Genomic DNA, 13,264 nt, shown 5'->3' on the forward strand with positions numbered 1-13,264 from the left:
AGACTGGAAAGCCAATTAGGGAGAGAAGACTTCAATGGCAATTTAATGAACTATTACTAAAAGAAGAAAGAATATCAAAAGAACAAATTATTATAGGCTAGCTTGTGTTCAGAGCGCAGAGCGCTTTTGGGTAGGTTAATGGACTTTGAACTTAAATATAGCATATGGAGGAAAAACCAACAGACCGCATCCATCTCAGAAGCACGCTTAACACAATTTTGACTGCACAGTTAATCGCATTATAGGCCTAACCAATAACACACTGCACAAATTGCTTTCTGCTTCAATTGGTGCAGCTCCTAATCTAGTGACTGTATCGGCAGTGGACGATGACTTACCACGAGATCTGAGATTTCGTGGAGTTGATGTCAATGAAAAACTCTGCTCCAGGTGAGGCTCGAACTCACAACCTCGGCATTGCTCTGCTACGTACTGTCGTATAAGTACCGCGCGCTAACCGATTGCGCCACTGGAGCTGGTTTCCCATTGGGTAAAAAATAATTTCATGAGAATTCAATCAAAAATACTTTTTATTTTTAGTAGATGGTGTCATACATTATTGTAACTTAAAATTGTTTTTGTTTAGTGTGTGAGGTACGTGATTAAGTACAGAATTGAGTGTTGTTTACAAGTAAGCCTGTAGCTGGACTGATCTGTCAGTGTCAGTGGATTGGCTCTACAGTTGAGGTAGCGGTACATTTGCTGAGGACATGAGTGAGACAAAATAAAGGGAAGTTCTACACAGTTCTACACAGCAGTAGACATTAAGCTGTTGCATTTTCATCAACCCCACCCAACATCGCCACCTGTCGGGGCTCCGCGTCAAAGCATAGGCTATTTTTTTATTGATAGCCATAATGTATCAAAATAGCCTACTGAAACAAAAATATCATACTAAATGACTTCACTTTATTTAAGTTATTATCAAGAAGATTAGCCCACTGGCGCCAATGTTGTTGCGCATTGGTCTTCAATGCAGAAAACTATAGACCTATTTCATAGCTAAGCATGAACTGAATTTCCCCAGCTGAATGAATCCAGTACAAGGTGAAAATGACTGGCACTGCAGCAGTGACTACATGAGAAGCAGCTTTGAGAGCCTAGAGCCTTGACTTATTCCCCCAAACTAGTCTGCATTTTGCCCAAGTAGGAATTGCACTATACTACTGGTACACTATACCAGCCGTCTTGAACTGACACGTAACTGTTAAAAACAGCACTCACTGATGCACTTATTCTTAATGTACATCTACCATTTTTTAAATTGTCCTAAAATTGTTGAGAATTGCTTTAAAACTTAAACTGTTTACCATGTTGTTAGTCGCTTTGGCTAAAAATGTGTCAGCCAAATGTAATGTAATGTAATGTATGCTGTGCCCAAGTATCATGCCACAATGTAGCAGCAAGTGATCAACTCTTTGGGCCCTATTTTAAAAATCTAAGTGCAATCCACTTATACCTTAATGGAGGAAAATGGTTAAAGGGATTGTAGTCAATTAGTAGGAAATGATTTAAGTTTGGCCACCTTCCCCTTCAAAGTCACCTTGTGCAGTGATACACCAGTCTCATTCATTAGCCGCACCATCTGCAGAATGTACTGGATATCTTCCGTTGTGTTAAAACAGGGACCCATCATCAGCCTCATCAGACACATCACAGGGACCGAAATCCAGCCAGTAGTAAAGGTGTGGAGCAACAATAGTTTGCAATAACTTGCATGTTTTCCACACATTTTGAATGTGCGCATCAGGATGGAGCAATGCCAGAGCGCCACAGTTTAATTTGTTTGTGCCGAATTCTTCCTCAGACGCCTAAGAACATTAAAGTAGAACTCAGTGTTGACCTGCCGATGACCTGAACTGTGGCGCACTGGCATTTTGATGTTTCACACCACCACTTCCTTGATTGGGCTCTACTTCTGCCTGTTCCTCACGTCACGATGAAGTTCAAGCTTAAGGGTCGATCCAGTATGAACTACAGATGATGATGGACATGCATAAAGACCAGGACCATGGAGGGTTCCTAGCGGTGCAAAACACTTTGGGCTCTGGATGGGAAAATGGAAGATCTCTGAAAGATACTTAGGTCTTACTCGCAGGCACTGCTTTGTGCAAGGCTGACTGAGTGTTTCATTAATTGCTCTTCCAAGATCAATATGGTGCTGTGATTTGAAGAGAATGAGGTGAATTAGGAGATCCACAATTGATTTGACTTAACACTTTGTCTCACTGCTTTGCTTGAATTAAGTATGCTAGCTACTGTATGTATGTATTATCAGAACGGGATCTATGAAGATTCATCTATGAAGAAGGTGGATAAAGTAGAAGCAGAATTGATGTAATGATGTACCTATGTTTAGAACATCATGTCTGTTATTGTAGTGTTGTATGCATTCATTATGTATGGAAATTCTGAGATGGTACTCACTGATTCCACACAGAATGACCCCATATGTTAAGTCAGTTATCATTGCTGGTTTGGCAATGCTGACATTTTTATGATCTTGCTGTAACTTTGTAGAGATTATAACATTTTACTTGTTAGTAGTGGTACTTATAGTAATTAGCCCAACAAGCATTCTCTATTTATGCCTAGTTACTTGAAAGTTTGCCATTCCTGATATAGTGCCATCTTTGCAAGTGGGGGATATTTCTCCATGTCTCTGAGTTGAAGCTATTCAATTATTTGCCTTCACTTACACTAGAAATCTAATATCATATAAAATTAAGAATGCATTCCACCCATTCAAATTCTCAGTGTGCTTTAGTATTTTTTTTATTACATTTCAGGTGCTCTGAGACAATCTCTTGCTCTGAGTTTTTATCTGTTTTTTTCCATTATGCAGTAACATTTACAAGACCACAATGTGGGTTTAAACAAGGTTTATGGGCTGAGTGATCGTGATGTGTATTGACTGGTTTTTGACTGGTGATGTGTATTGAATGAGATTTTCAAAGCAGGGACTTTTCACTGTCACCTCAACCTGACTCTGTTGAGGAGAGAAAACGTGTTACATTTGAAATCAATGTCTGTGTTCATTGACGAGGTGAAGGACACTAGGGACCACAGCTGTTAAGTTGCACAAAGCCAATCACTCACCCACGAGAACCACCATTTCATCGATCTAATAAGGGATCTACACCACCCTGTAGAAAGCAATATTCTCTCCTGCTATGTGACATGATGTACACAGCTGTAAATCTCCCGGTGAACTTCTGTTCAACATTGCTTTTGAAAAGTGTTTTTTTTTTGTTCCTATTTAATAGCAAAAGGAAAACACTTCAGAACACTTCAGAACAGCTACGTATCAAAAAGTCTGTCCCTGCTGTTACTCTTGTTTACAACATTCATTTCCACCCCCCTGTGGCTTGGGCAGACAGCAGTGCTGTAGCAAAGCTCCCTGTTCTTTTTGCTTCATGTATAGAAATAACCAGGTTGAGATACATCAGTCAAAGAGGCCTGCATACATGCCTCAGGGAATTCATTCTTATAGATGGATGAACCTGTACATCCCTCAGTCGTCACTATTTTTTATTGATCATATTTTTGTATCTGCAAGGTGCTGTAACACACAAAAACAACACAGCAGATGAAAATAACACATAGGAAATGATACATTTGATGCAGTGAGACATTTAAATATTCTCTGGATTTCTACACATGTTGTCACATATAACTAACAACATTTTATGCATTGTTAACACACATGTACAGTATACAGCCTTACAAGCTACAAAGCATTAATGTGGAAACAATATTAAAAAAAAAAAACAGCCATAATACTAATGCATTGTACTTTCTTCCTTCTGTGCATCATTTTATATTTTAATGAAGGAAATTCCCTTGCAAAAATGATAGTTCCATAGCTTAGGACAGACACAAGATTAAAAACACGTACGTCCCTCCAGCCAAAATCACACTGAAATGTCTCACTGTGGAGTTAAGCGTGTAGTGTGAGGGGAATGTGGTGGAGTGGTGGTGCTCCCACCAGTGTGTGGGTGAAGTGTAAATCAAAGTGATTCACACCATTCAAGACATTACGCTGGCATTGGATAACATTCCATTTGTGCACTATGTTTATTTTCTTGATGTGTAGTACCAAATGCTAGAAAGAGTCCATTATTAATGTAAAGCATTGACTCATAGCACGAAATATGCTACGAGGGGCAAACATGATGCATAAAACATTGACAAAGACCATTTTTTCCTGTCATTTCCTGTTTCCCAAAATACCAACTGCCAGTTGCCCATATTTCTGTAGACCATGACCTTTGCCCAAGAAAAAGGACAAAACTCCGCCATGTGAAGCTTACTGCCCACTTCTTCCTACCCAGTAGTGATGACTGTCGTCAAGGGAACGTGGCGAGATGTAGGAGACTTTCTGCCAGACCTCCCTCACTCTCCGCGCTCTGCCTCCCTCAGCATGGGAACCCACACTGTGCCAGACTGCTCTAAGGTACTGATCTACCAAGATGGAGAGGCCTCACCATGGGAACCCACACTGTGCCAGACTGCTCTAAGGTACTGATCTACCAAGATGGAGAGGCCTCACCATGGGAACCCACACTGTGCCAGACTGCTCTAAGGTACTGATCTACCAAGATGGAGAGGCCTCACCATGGGAACCCACACTGTGCCAGACTGCTCTAAGGTACTGATCTACCAAGATGGAGAGGCCTCACCATGGGAACCCACACTGTGCCAGACTGCTCTAAGGTACTGATCTACCAAGATGGAGAGGCCTCACCATGGGAACCCACACTGTGCCAGACTGCTCTAAGGTACTGATCTACCAAGATGGAGAGGCCTCAGCATGGGAACCCACACTGTGCCAGACTGCTCTAAGGTACTGATCTACCAAGATGGAGAGGCCTCACCATGGGAACCCACACTGTGCCAGACTGCTCTAAGGTACTGATCTACCAAGATGGAGAGGCCTCACCATGGGAACCCACACTGTGCCAGACTGCTCTAAGGTACTGATCTACCAAGATGGAGAGGCCTCACCATGGGAACCGGACTAGGGAACATGGAGGGGGCACATGGCTCTTGTGGGCTGACTTAAGCCAAGCGGCTTAGCACAGTTCTACAAGGACAACCTGGCCATCTGCAGCAGGCACTGTGATATGCCCTCCAAGTTCAGCTGAACCAGAGAAGTGCTTGTTTGATCTCTTTGGTTCCTTGTAAAAACAATACAATCAAACAAGTAGGAAGTCCAAAAGGAAATCTCTCTTTGTATTATATCTGCAAAGAAAACAATTCACTTGTGTGTCACTAATGTCTGATAGTACATTTAGATTAATAATTTTGTAATAAACTACAGCTTCCTATAATTAGAACAGCCCATTGGGACCCCAGGTAAAGATGAGTAAAAATCAATATTACAAAAACATTGGTGCTGGCGTTTCATCTTAGTTTCACAATGAACATAATGATGAAAAATCCAACCTTGAAGGGAAGCAAACATACTCTGGGAAAAAAATCCTCATAAAGAGAAAAAATTACTATTGCATTTTTATATGTTATTATGAAACTAGGGTAAAATGCCAACAGGACATTTTTATACCTCTTTTTTTGTACTCATCTTTATCAGGGGTACCAATGATATGTGGAGGCCCCAACAGTAGCTTTGAACATTATAAATGGTGAAGACACAATGTTCAAAATGAAGAAGAACTTTTAAAAAAAGTTCTACTAGACTGTGTAAGGCTAACAGAGGGTCAGCATGTGTGACAGATGAAGACCAACGGGAGGCCACCAGACTAGTTGAGGACCTCGGCCGAGAGGCTCTTGGAGGGTCGAGAGGAGCGGAAGCGCTGCTGGTGGTAGCACTGCAGGAAGCTGTGGTAGATAAAGCTGATGGGCAGCGACAGCAGCACGATGCCGCACACCACGCACACGCCGCCCAGCATGCGCCCCGGCACCGTGATGGGGTACATGTCCCCGTAGCCCACCGTCGTCATGGAGATGATCACCCACCAGCTGGCGGCGGGGATGCTGTCGTAGTCGTGGTTCCTGGGCTCCAGGTCCAGGCCGTGCTCCAGCAGCTGAGCCAGAGCGCTGAAGATGGCCATGGCCACGCACATGAAGACCAGCAGCATGACCAGCTCGCTCCGGCAGCGGCGCAGCGTCAGGCCCAGCGTCTGCAGGCCGTGGAAGTGGCGCGCCAACTTGACCAGCCAGAAGACGCGCGTCATGCGCAGCATGCACAGCATGGTGCCGGCGCGCTGGATCTCCAGGCTCTCGCCCAGCAGCGCCGTGGTGACCAGCAGGATGTAGTACGGGCTGATGGCCAGGATGTCCAAGAGGTTCAGCGGCTGACGGACGAAGTCATACTTGTTGCGGGAGAGCAGGAAACGCATGCCACACTCAGCGGTGAACCAGCCAATGCACACGGCCTCGATGGTCCTGAGAGAGAGAGAAACAGGTGGTCAGTGCCCAGAAACATTCAATCCCCAGAAGATCACAATCCTAAAATACCTTATTAATTAATTAGATCGAAGAATACATGGGGAATCACTATATCATATAGTATGTATTGTAGATCAGTGGTTCTTAAAGGAGAATTCCGGTGTGATATTGACCTAAAGTGTATTGAAACATGATACCGAGTGTGAACGTATGTCTCATAGCCCATCTCGACTTGTCCCCTGCACTCCAAAATCTTGCGCTAGTTAGCCGATGCTACCAACAGCTTTTTCAGTAGTGGTGCTTCGGCATCGGGCTAGCCATGCAAATAAATCACTGTTTTACACCCATTTACGAGGCTCAATGCATCTCCACACTTCATTGGTAGACTTCCGAGGGCCCTGACATTTAAAACGAGACATTGAGAACTTTGAAAAAGCACTGGTAGTTTACTTACAAGACGATTTATACAGACAGTATCTTCACGAAGTTTAATGTTTGCAGCCATCTTGAATTTAGTCACGATAAGTCGAGCAACGAGTAAGAATGAACAGGTGTGATAAGGGATCAGATTCCAAAAATAATTCAGTGGAAATGCATGGATTCCAGTTTCTTCCAGTAGCAGCAACTGGAATCCATGCATTTCCACTGAATTATTTTTGGAATCTGATCCCTTATCATACCTGTTCATTCTTACTCATTGCTCGACTTATCGTGACTAAATTCAAGATGGCTGCAAACGCTAAACTCAGTGAAGATACTGTCTGTATAAATCGTCTTGTAAGTAAACTACCAGTGCTTTTTCAAAGTTCTCAATGTCTCGTTTTAAATGTCAGGGCCCTCGGAAGTCTACCAATGAAGTGTGGAGATACATTGAGCCTCATAAATGGGTGTAAAACAGTGATTTATTTGCATGGCTAGCCCGATGCCGAAGCACCACTATTGAAAAAGCTGTTGGTAGCATCGGCTAACTAGCGCCAGATTTTGGAGTGCAGGGGACAAGCCAAGATGTGCTATGAGACATACGTTCACACTCGGTATCATGTTTCAATACACTTTAGGTCAGTATCACACCGGAATTCTCCTTTAAGTGGTCTGACTTTGGGACCCACAATTTCCCATGTTCATAAAGTCGCGACCCATATATATATATATATATATATTAGCGTTCAAGCCAATGGACATGGTAAGACAAGCGAAGTGCCTGTAGGCCTACTTGTTTGGCATTAGCCTACATTTGTGAAAACTTCAACTCTTGATGTCACCTTTCAAAGTACTCGACAGGTATGACTTTGACAGGGGTGCCTTGTTTCCATGTGGCATTTTAGTTTTGATGGTTTCATGCTCTCATGTTTCATGTGCCAGCCATCTACTGCACACCACACAATGGGGTTTCTGTCCTATTTTTTCCTCAGTTTAAGTGAATCCATATCCAAGCCACATACATACATACATTTCTGTTTAATTCTGACAACTGCACTGCAAAGGAATCCCTTTTCTTCTAACTGCATGGTTCTCCGTCTTGCCTGCAGGAGACCCCGTTTCCTTTAACAGTTCATCTTGTTCTGCCACAAGAACAAGTGTGGTTGTTCTGCCAAGATCGTGCTTGTTTTTAGGGATGGGGATATCAAACTCTAATCAGAAATCAGATATCTGCCCATATGGAACAACAGAAGGACTCAGTGTGCGGATGGCAAAACGCATGTGAAGGGGCACATTTGTTCCATCCATCATCATGTCCATAACATAATTTTAATGTGAAATTGCAGAGAGCTTTAATTTCTTTTGCAGGTTGATTTACTCTTCCTGACACACACACACACACACACACACACACACACACACACACACACATACACATACACACACACACGCTGTGTAAATAGCAGTAATCTGTTAGACTTGGTGCAGGCACAAACTAATTTAGCAAATGAGAGCACATGATGTTATGACTAACGATGTCCACGCATGGAGCACTTTGGTCATACCAGGGTACACGTTAGTCTCATTATACAATACCAGATCTAATATGAGCTTTAATTTACCCCTCTAGTCTGCTACATGTACAAAAACATTGAAGTCATTGGCAGATACAGACATAACTGTGCAATACATCCACAGTGGCTCAGGCTAGCCATGTTTGTTCAATAGCTTGGTTATGCATGTTAAGTCCATTTTTGTTGGTCATTATACAATGATATTAGATTTAATGAAGACACATTTGATTAATTAAGAACTTTAATGCAATACACTTATTATGTGAGTGCACACTGTCACTAGTTACTTAGGCTACCTCAAGCAATAACTTATTTTGCAAACATGCAAACCATTACTCATTTACAAAATATCAAATAGTTCCTAAAGACAATATCAGTCAGCACTCATTTGCAATAAACAAATGTTGTGATGACATGCACGATATCGATTTGTTGATATAATGGGTATCCAAACCGTGACTGATTAGACTGAATACAACTCATTTGAAAACTGTCATTCAAGGTGTCTAATGGTAGAACAATCATGATTAAACATACTCTACAATCAAAAATAAACTTTCAACAGTTTAAGGCTATAAGCTAACATGTCTATACCATATCATCTGATGTAGACCTCAGTAAATGCAGAAAACAGAACATCTGCATCCAGGGCACTTAGAAGACGGGTTTCACTGATACTCTAAAACCATTTAAGAGTATAAATGGGTCATCATCAACAAAGTAAACTGGTCCTTGTTGCTTGTGACAGTAATCACTTTTAGAGATTATATAGGTAGGCATAATGCAAGGAAGAGCATTAACAGCAAAGAGAAGACACTGGTCTTTGTGTGAGACATACTGTTTGATCAAGCTGTCACCTGCACTTTAGCATATATTTCAATGAAAACAGACAGGTAGGCCTATAGTATAATGGTAATTTAGATATTCCTTAGATAGTTATTGTGTTTTTACTGTGTTTTATTTGTTCTTATCTAGGCTAATGTTCATTTTGCAGTCGAAACCCCAAAGGTAATATATGTTCTGTGTATATCCAGAGAACATGCTCTTTTGTGTGCTCTAAACACAATGCTTTTACTAAATCATGCTATCATTTTACTAGATCGTGCTCTCAATTTAGTAAATCATGCACACGTTTTACTAAATCATGTGACAACCATGTTTTACTAAATAGTGTGTTCATTTTATACGGAACCCTGGAGGGGTCATTGCAAGATATTTTTTTAGTGTATATCCAGAAAACATGCGCACATTTTACTAAATTGTGAGCACAATTTAGCCAACTAAGAACTAATAAAATGAGACTACAATTTAGTAAAATGAGAGCACTATGTAGTACAACAAGCACACAATATTCTAAATTGTGCACACAATCTAGTAAAATGAGCGCAATATTGACTAAAATGAGCGCACATTTCTCTCCTCAACAGAGCCCGATGAAAATTATTTTTTTTAATGAATGATTACATTTCATTTGACATTATGCCATTTGATCCTGAGGCTATCAAGGCCTACGCCATTGATATTATTTCCCCTACCCTAATTGTGTGCTTTTTTTCAAGAGCGTTGGAAATGCAGCCTACGTTTAGGCTACTTTGCATGTATACCATGACACATCCCAAGCCCTCTACAGTCTTTCCCAAGCAGGGAGACAGAGATGTGCTGTTAACTTCTAAGCAGAAGGTTGACATGCACAATCCTCTGTGCATCATCAAGTATGGATTCCTTGAAAACATTCAGCAGATGGGTGAAAATAATTCACAGGCCCACACAGACACGATCCATAGGCTAATTTATCCTTCCTGATAGAACACAGTGACTTGATTATTAGTAGGCTTACTACAAGTGCATTGATATAAGGGTGTGGTGAGACCACTGCATTCTGTAGTCTCTATTTAAAGCTTTGATCCATCGAGCACGTCACGTCATGGCTTATCTTATATTCTTCATGTAGTCTCTGAACTACATGATGGGGCTGCCGCACACTTCGAAGTGTCCAAGTTTAATTTAGCTAATCCACAATGTGATGTCTAAAATCAATCAAATGGGTGGCTCAATTCATTAATTATTTTGTCGCACATTAATTGTTGCGCTTGGTTAAGTCATGAAGATAAATTACTTCTTACCTGTGTTCCTCTGTGTTTCTATTTTTGGCTGTTTCCCAATCTGGCAGAGTACTTGCACAAAGAATGACCATGGATAAGATCACGAAAATAACGGACAGAGCAGCCAAAATTTGACCAGCGATCGACGACGTCGGTTCTTCAAAAATCCTTCGAAGTTTTGCAATCCATCTGATGTTCCATTCACTGTTGACGGTAGGGCCCGTGACGGTCATGCACTGGTCTCCAGACTCTTCGTCTGCCTTTACGTCCTCCTCGAAAAAGTAAGTGTGTGTATCGGACATCCTGTCGTCGAGTCGCCTCTGGCAACAAAACTCCAGATGTGTACTCTCCAGACCCCAGTAGATCATCTCGTTGTAGAAAGAGAGTTCGCACATTTTCGGGGCAAATCTCAGCCTCCCCGAACGCACGTACAACATGATGAAGACGAAAGCCTCTGAATGTCTATCGAAGAAGAACTCATTCCGCTCGTGGTCATAATCATCACACACCTCCAAAACCTCTTTTTCGGATGCGCAATTGTGCAGTCTACTTACCCGTCGGAGAGGGAAATCCTTTATGATTTCCCTTGTAAATGCATACTTGGTGCCCCCGACGTTGAGAATACAGATGTTCTTTCCGAACTTCATTATGGGGTGTTGTCATGAAACGCCAAGGGTGCAAAATCACGACAGAGAAAATGCATCGCACTATCCATTCTAAAATACCCCTTTTCTGTCATTTCTGTTATCTGTAAAATAATTTCCTACAGACATGGTTTTCCAAGAGCCTACACACGTTATGACACCCGGTTACATCCACTCCTCTGCTCGGAGTTGATTGTAGTGCGCATGGTGTTGGGGGTAGCCCTCGATTGGCGTTAACTAACCCGTTACTGAAACAGGCTGATTAGTGCGTTCAAGGACCACTAATGATGTCACTGAGCACACCCCTCTGCATTAGGTGTTCGATTATGCTTCCATGCACACCGAGCGTAATGGATCAATACTAAGGATTCCCATGCGTAAAACACGAAATTGTCTACACTACACCCGTCATATTTCCTTATACTAAAGTGGTTTATTTGCTGGTTAAATGATATTATAATGTGAAATATTGCATGACCCTTCCTAATAACAAAGTCAATGAGTTGATAATGTGCATTTATAGACGAAGACATTTGGTTATAAAAGTTAATGCATTCATTTACAGAAACATTTCAGAACTTTCTATTGCAGGAACAATGATCAGGTTCCATGAAATCTTATTCACTGAGTGACAAAACAAAAATGTAATAGAATGCAACAAGTTTTAACTACAAATCATACACTGAGACATAATCGCATTATGTCTCAGTGAGAATGCAAAAGGTATAAAAAAGCATGACACACTGATATCAGTGAAAAAAGGATGCGCCACACACCAATAACTCACTTTTGAACTTCAAATCTAAGACCTGAACAGCAAAAATAGATAATCGAAGGTACTAAGTTCTACAACAAACACCCAGTAGTGTTATGTGATGATAGGAGCTACTCTTAGCGATCCTCAACATGTCTAACCTTGCAGTGCAGATCTCTTGTGTCTCTTGTATGCCGTTTACTTTGACACCAAAACAAGAGACACACAGCACAAAATTGATGATACATTGTAAATGGAAATAATACATTTGGAAGACAATACAATAAGATGTCTGCACTTTAAAGCCATTTAGAATGATCCTGTAAAGGATTTACATGTATGATGGAAGGGTCATTTCAGTGCAAGAAAGCAATGTTTGGTCGTGTATATGGTTGATGTGTGATTGGAGCCATTGTTGTTCATTTGAGCACCCACTAAAAGCTTTAGGCTTATGTGCGTTTATGCATCATATCTAATACAGTGATCATAAGACCATTTACCTATAATTTTAACATCAACACATTACTCCCAATACAGAACATATAGAACCTGATACACCCGATATAGCACATATCTGACACACCCATTAGGATTAATTTATTTTCTGTTGAATTTGTAAGTCGGTAAAGTATAGATACTTTTGGCTATTGGATGCCCACCGTCTGAACAGCCTACAATAGCTATGAATAGGGTGCAAAATGAATTATAGGCTACAATTCATAACTTGTTGAAGATTGTTGAATGTTCCATGCCATGATGCGGAGACATTTTAAAAGTGCAGTGAAGAAGACCAAACAAGCATATCAGGTATCAATATTTTGCGTGTCACCACAAAAGTAGACACAAATATTAAAGTAGTTGATTTCAGTTTTTGAGGGGTGAATGGAAGACTGAAAATGGAGTTGAGGGCTGGGTAGAAGAGCAAGGTGGACAAGCAGGGATGGATTACTGCACAAGCCTACAGGGCCCAGGCCCAGGGGCCCAAGGGGTCAGGGGGCCCTGAAGCCCAAGCCTTTGCATGGAATCATTGCCTCAATATCAACAAATCAGGATGTAGGCTATGAATCTGATTGAATTTAGTATTGGCCATCCCCAAAATGCACCAGAATACCGGAAATCACCCCCACCCGCCCCCCCCCCCCTCCCCCCCTTACTTGAAGCTTCACTCAAAAGACTAGGCCTACAATCTTTCTTTCCCAAATCTTGTCAAGGTCTTCTGGTGTAAGGATGGCTTAGGTTGTAATCTGCCAACAAAATAAGAGTAAGAAGAATGCACTTCCACGAGCTTATCACACAACCTCGGCTTAGTTTTGGTAGACCTAAGGGTTAGTGTCAAGACATTCATGAGCAAGGTTGCCA

The 13,264-nt window shown here is 41.5% G+C and overlaps 1 protein-coding gene and 1 non-coding gene across 2 annotated transcripts; both read right to left on the bottom strand.

Annotated features, from left to right (window-relative positions):
- Window positions 1–382: 382 nt before the first annotated feature.
- On the bottom strand, window positions 383–476 carry trnai-uau. The gene is made up of 2 exons: window positions 439–476; window positions 383–418 (listed from the first exon to the last, which is right to left on the bottom strand). It is a non-coding gene; the product is annotated as a tRNA-Ile (tRNA).
- A 4,424-nt stretch (window positions 477–4,900) lies between these two features.
- kcng3 (potassium voltage-gated channel, subfamily G, member 3) lies at window positions 4,901–11,154 on the bottom strand. The gene is made up of 2 exons (XM_042078763.1): window positions 10,529–11,154; window positions 4,901–6,408 (listed from the first exon to the last, which is right to left on the bottom strand). The coding sequence occupies exons 1-2, from the start codon at window positions 11,152–11,154 to the stop codon at window positions 5,763–5,765; spliced, it is 1,272 nt and encodes a 423-aa protein (XP_041934697.1). The 3' UTR covers window positions 4,901–5,762.
- Between the last annotated feature and the right edge of the window lie 2,110 nt (window positions 11,155–13,264).

This window comes from Alosa sapidissima, chromosome 22 (assembly GCF_018492685.1).
Source record: "Alosa sapidissima isolate fAloSap1 chromosome 22, fAloSap1.pri, whole genome shotgun sequence".
Taxonomy (NCBI): Eukaryota; Metazoa; Chordata; class Actinopteri; order Clupeiformes; family Clupeidae; genus Alosa; species Alosa sapidissima.

Excerpts from the sequence above, each read along its gene's own strand:
- kcng3 (XM_042078763.1), bottom strand. The coding sequence starts at position 11,154 with ATGAAGTTCGGAAAGAACATCTGTATTCTCAACGTCGGGGGCACCAAG. Across the intron at positions 6,409-10,528 it reads AGAAACACAGAGGAACACAG|GACCATCGAGGCCGTGTGCA; the intron begins GTAAGAAGTAAT and ends TCTCTCTCTCAG.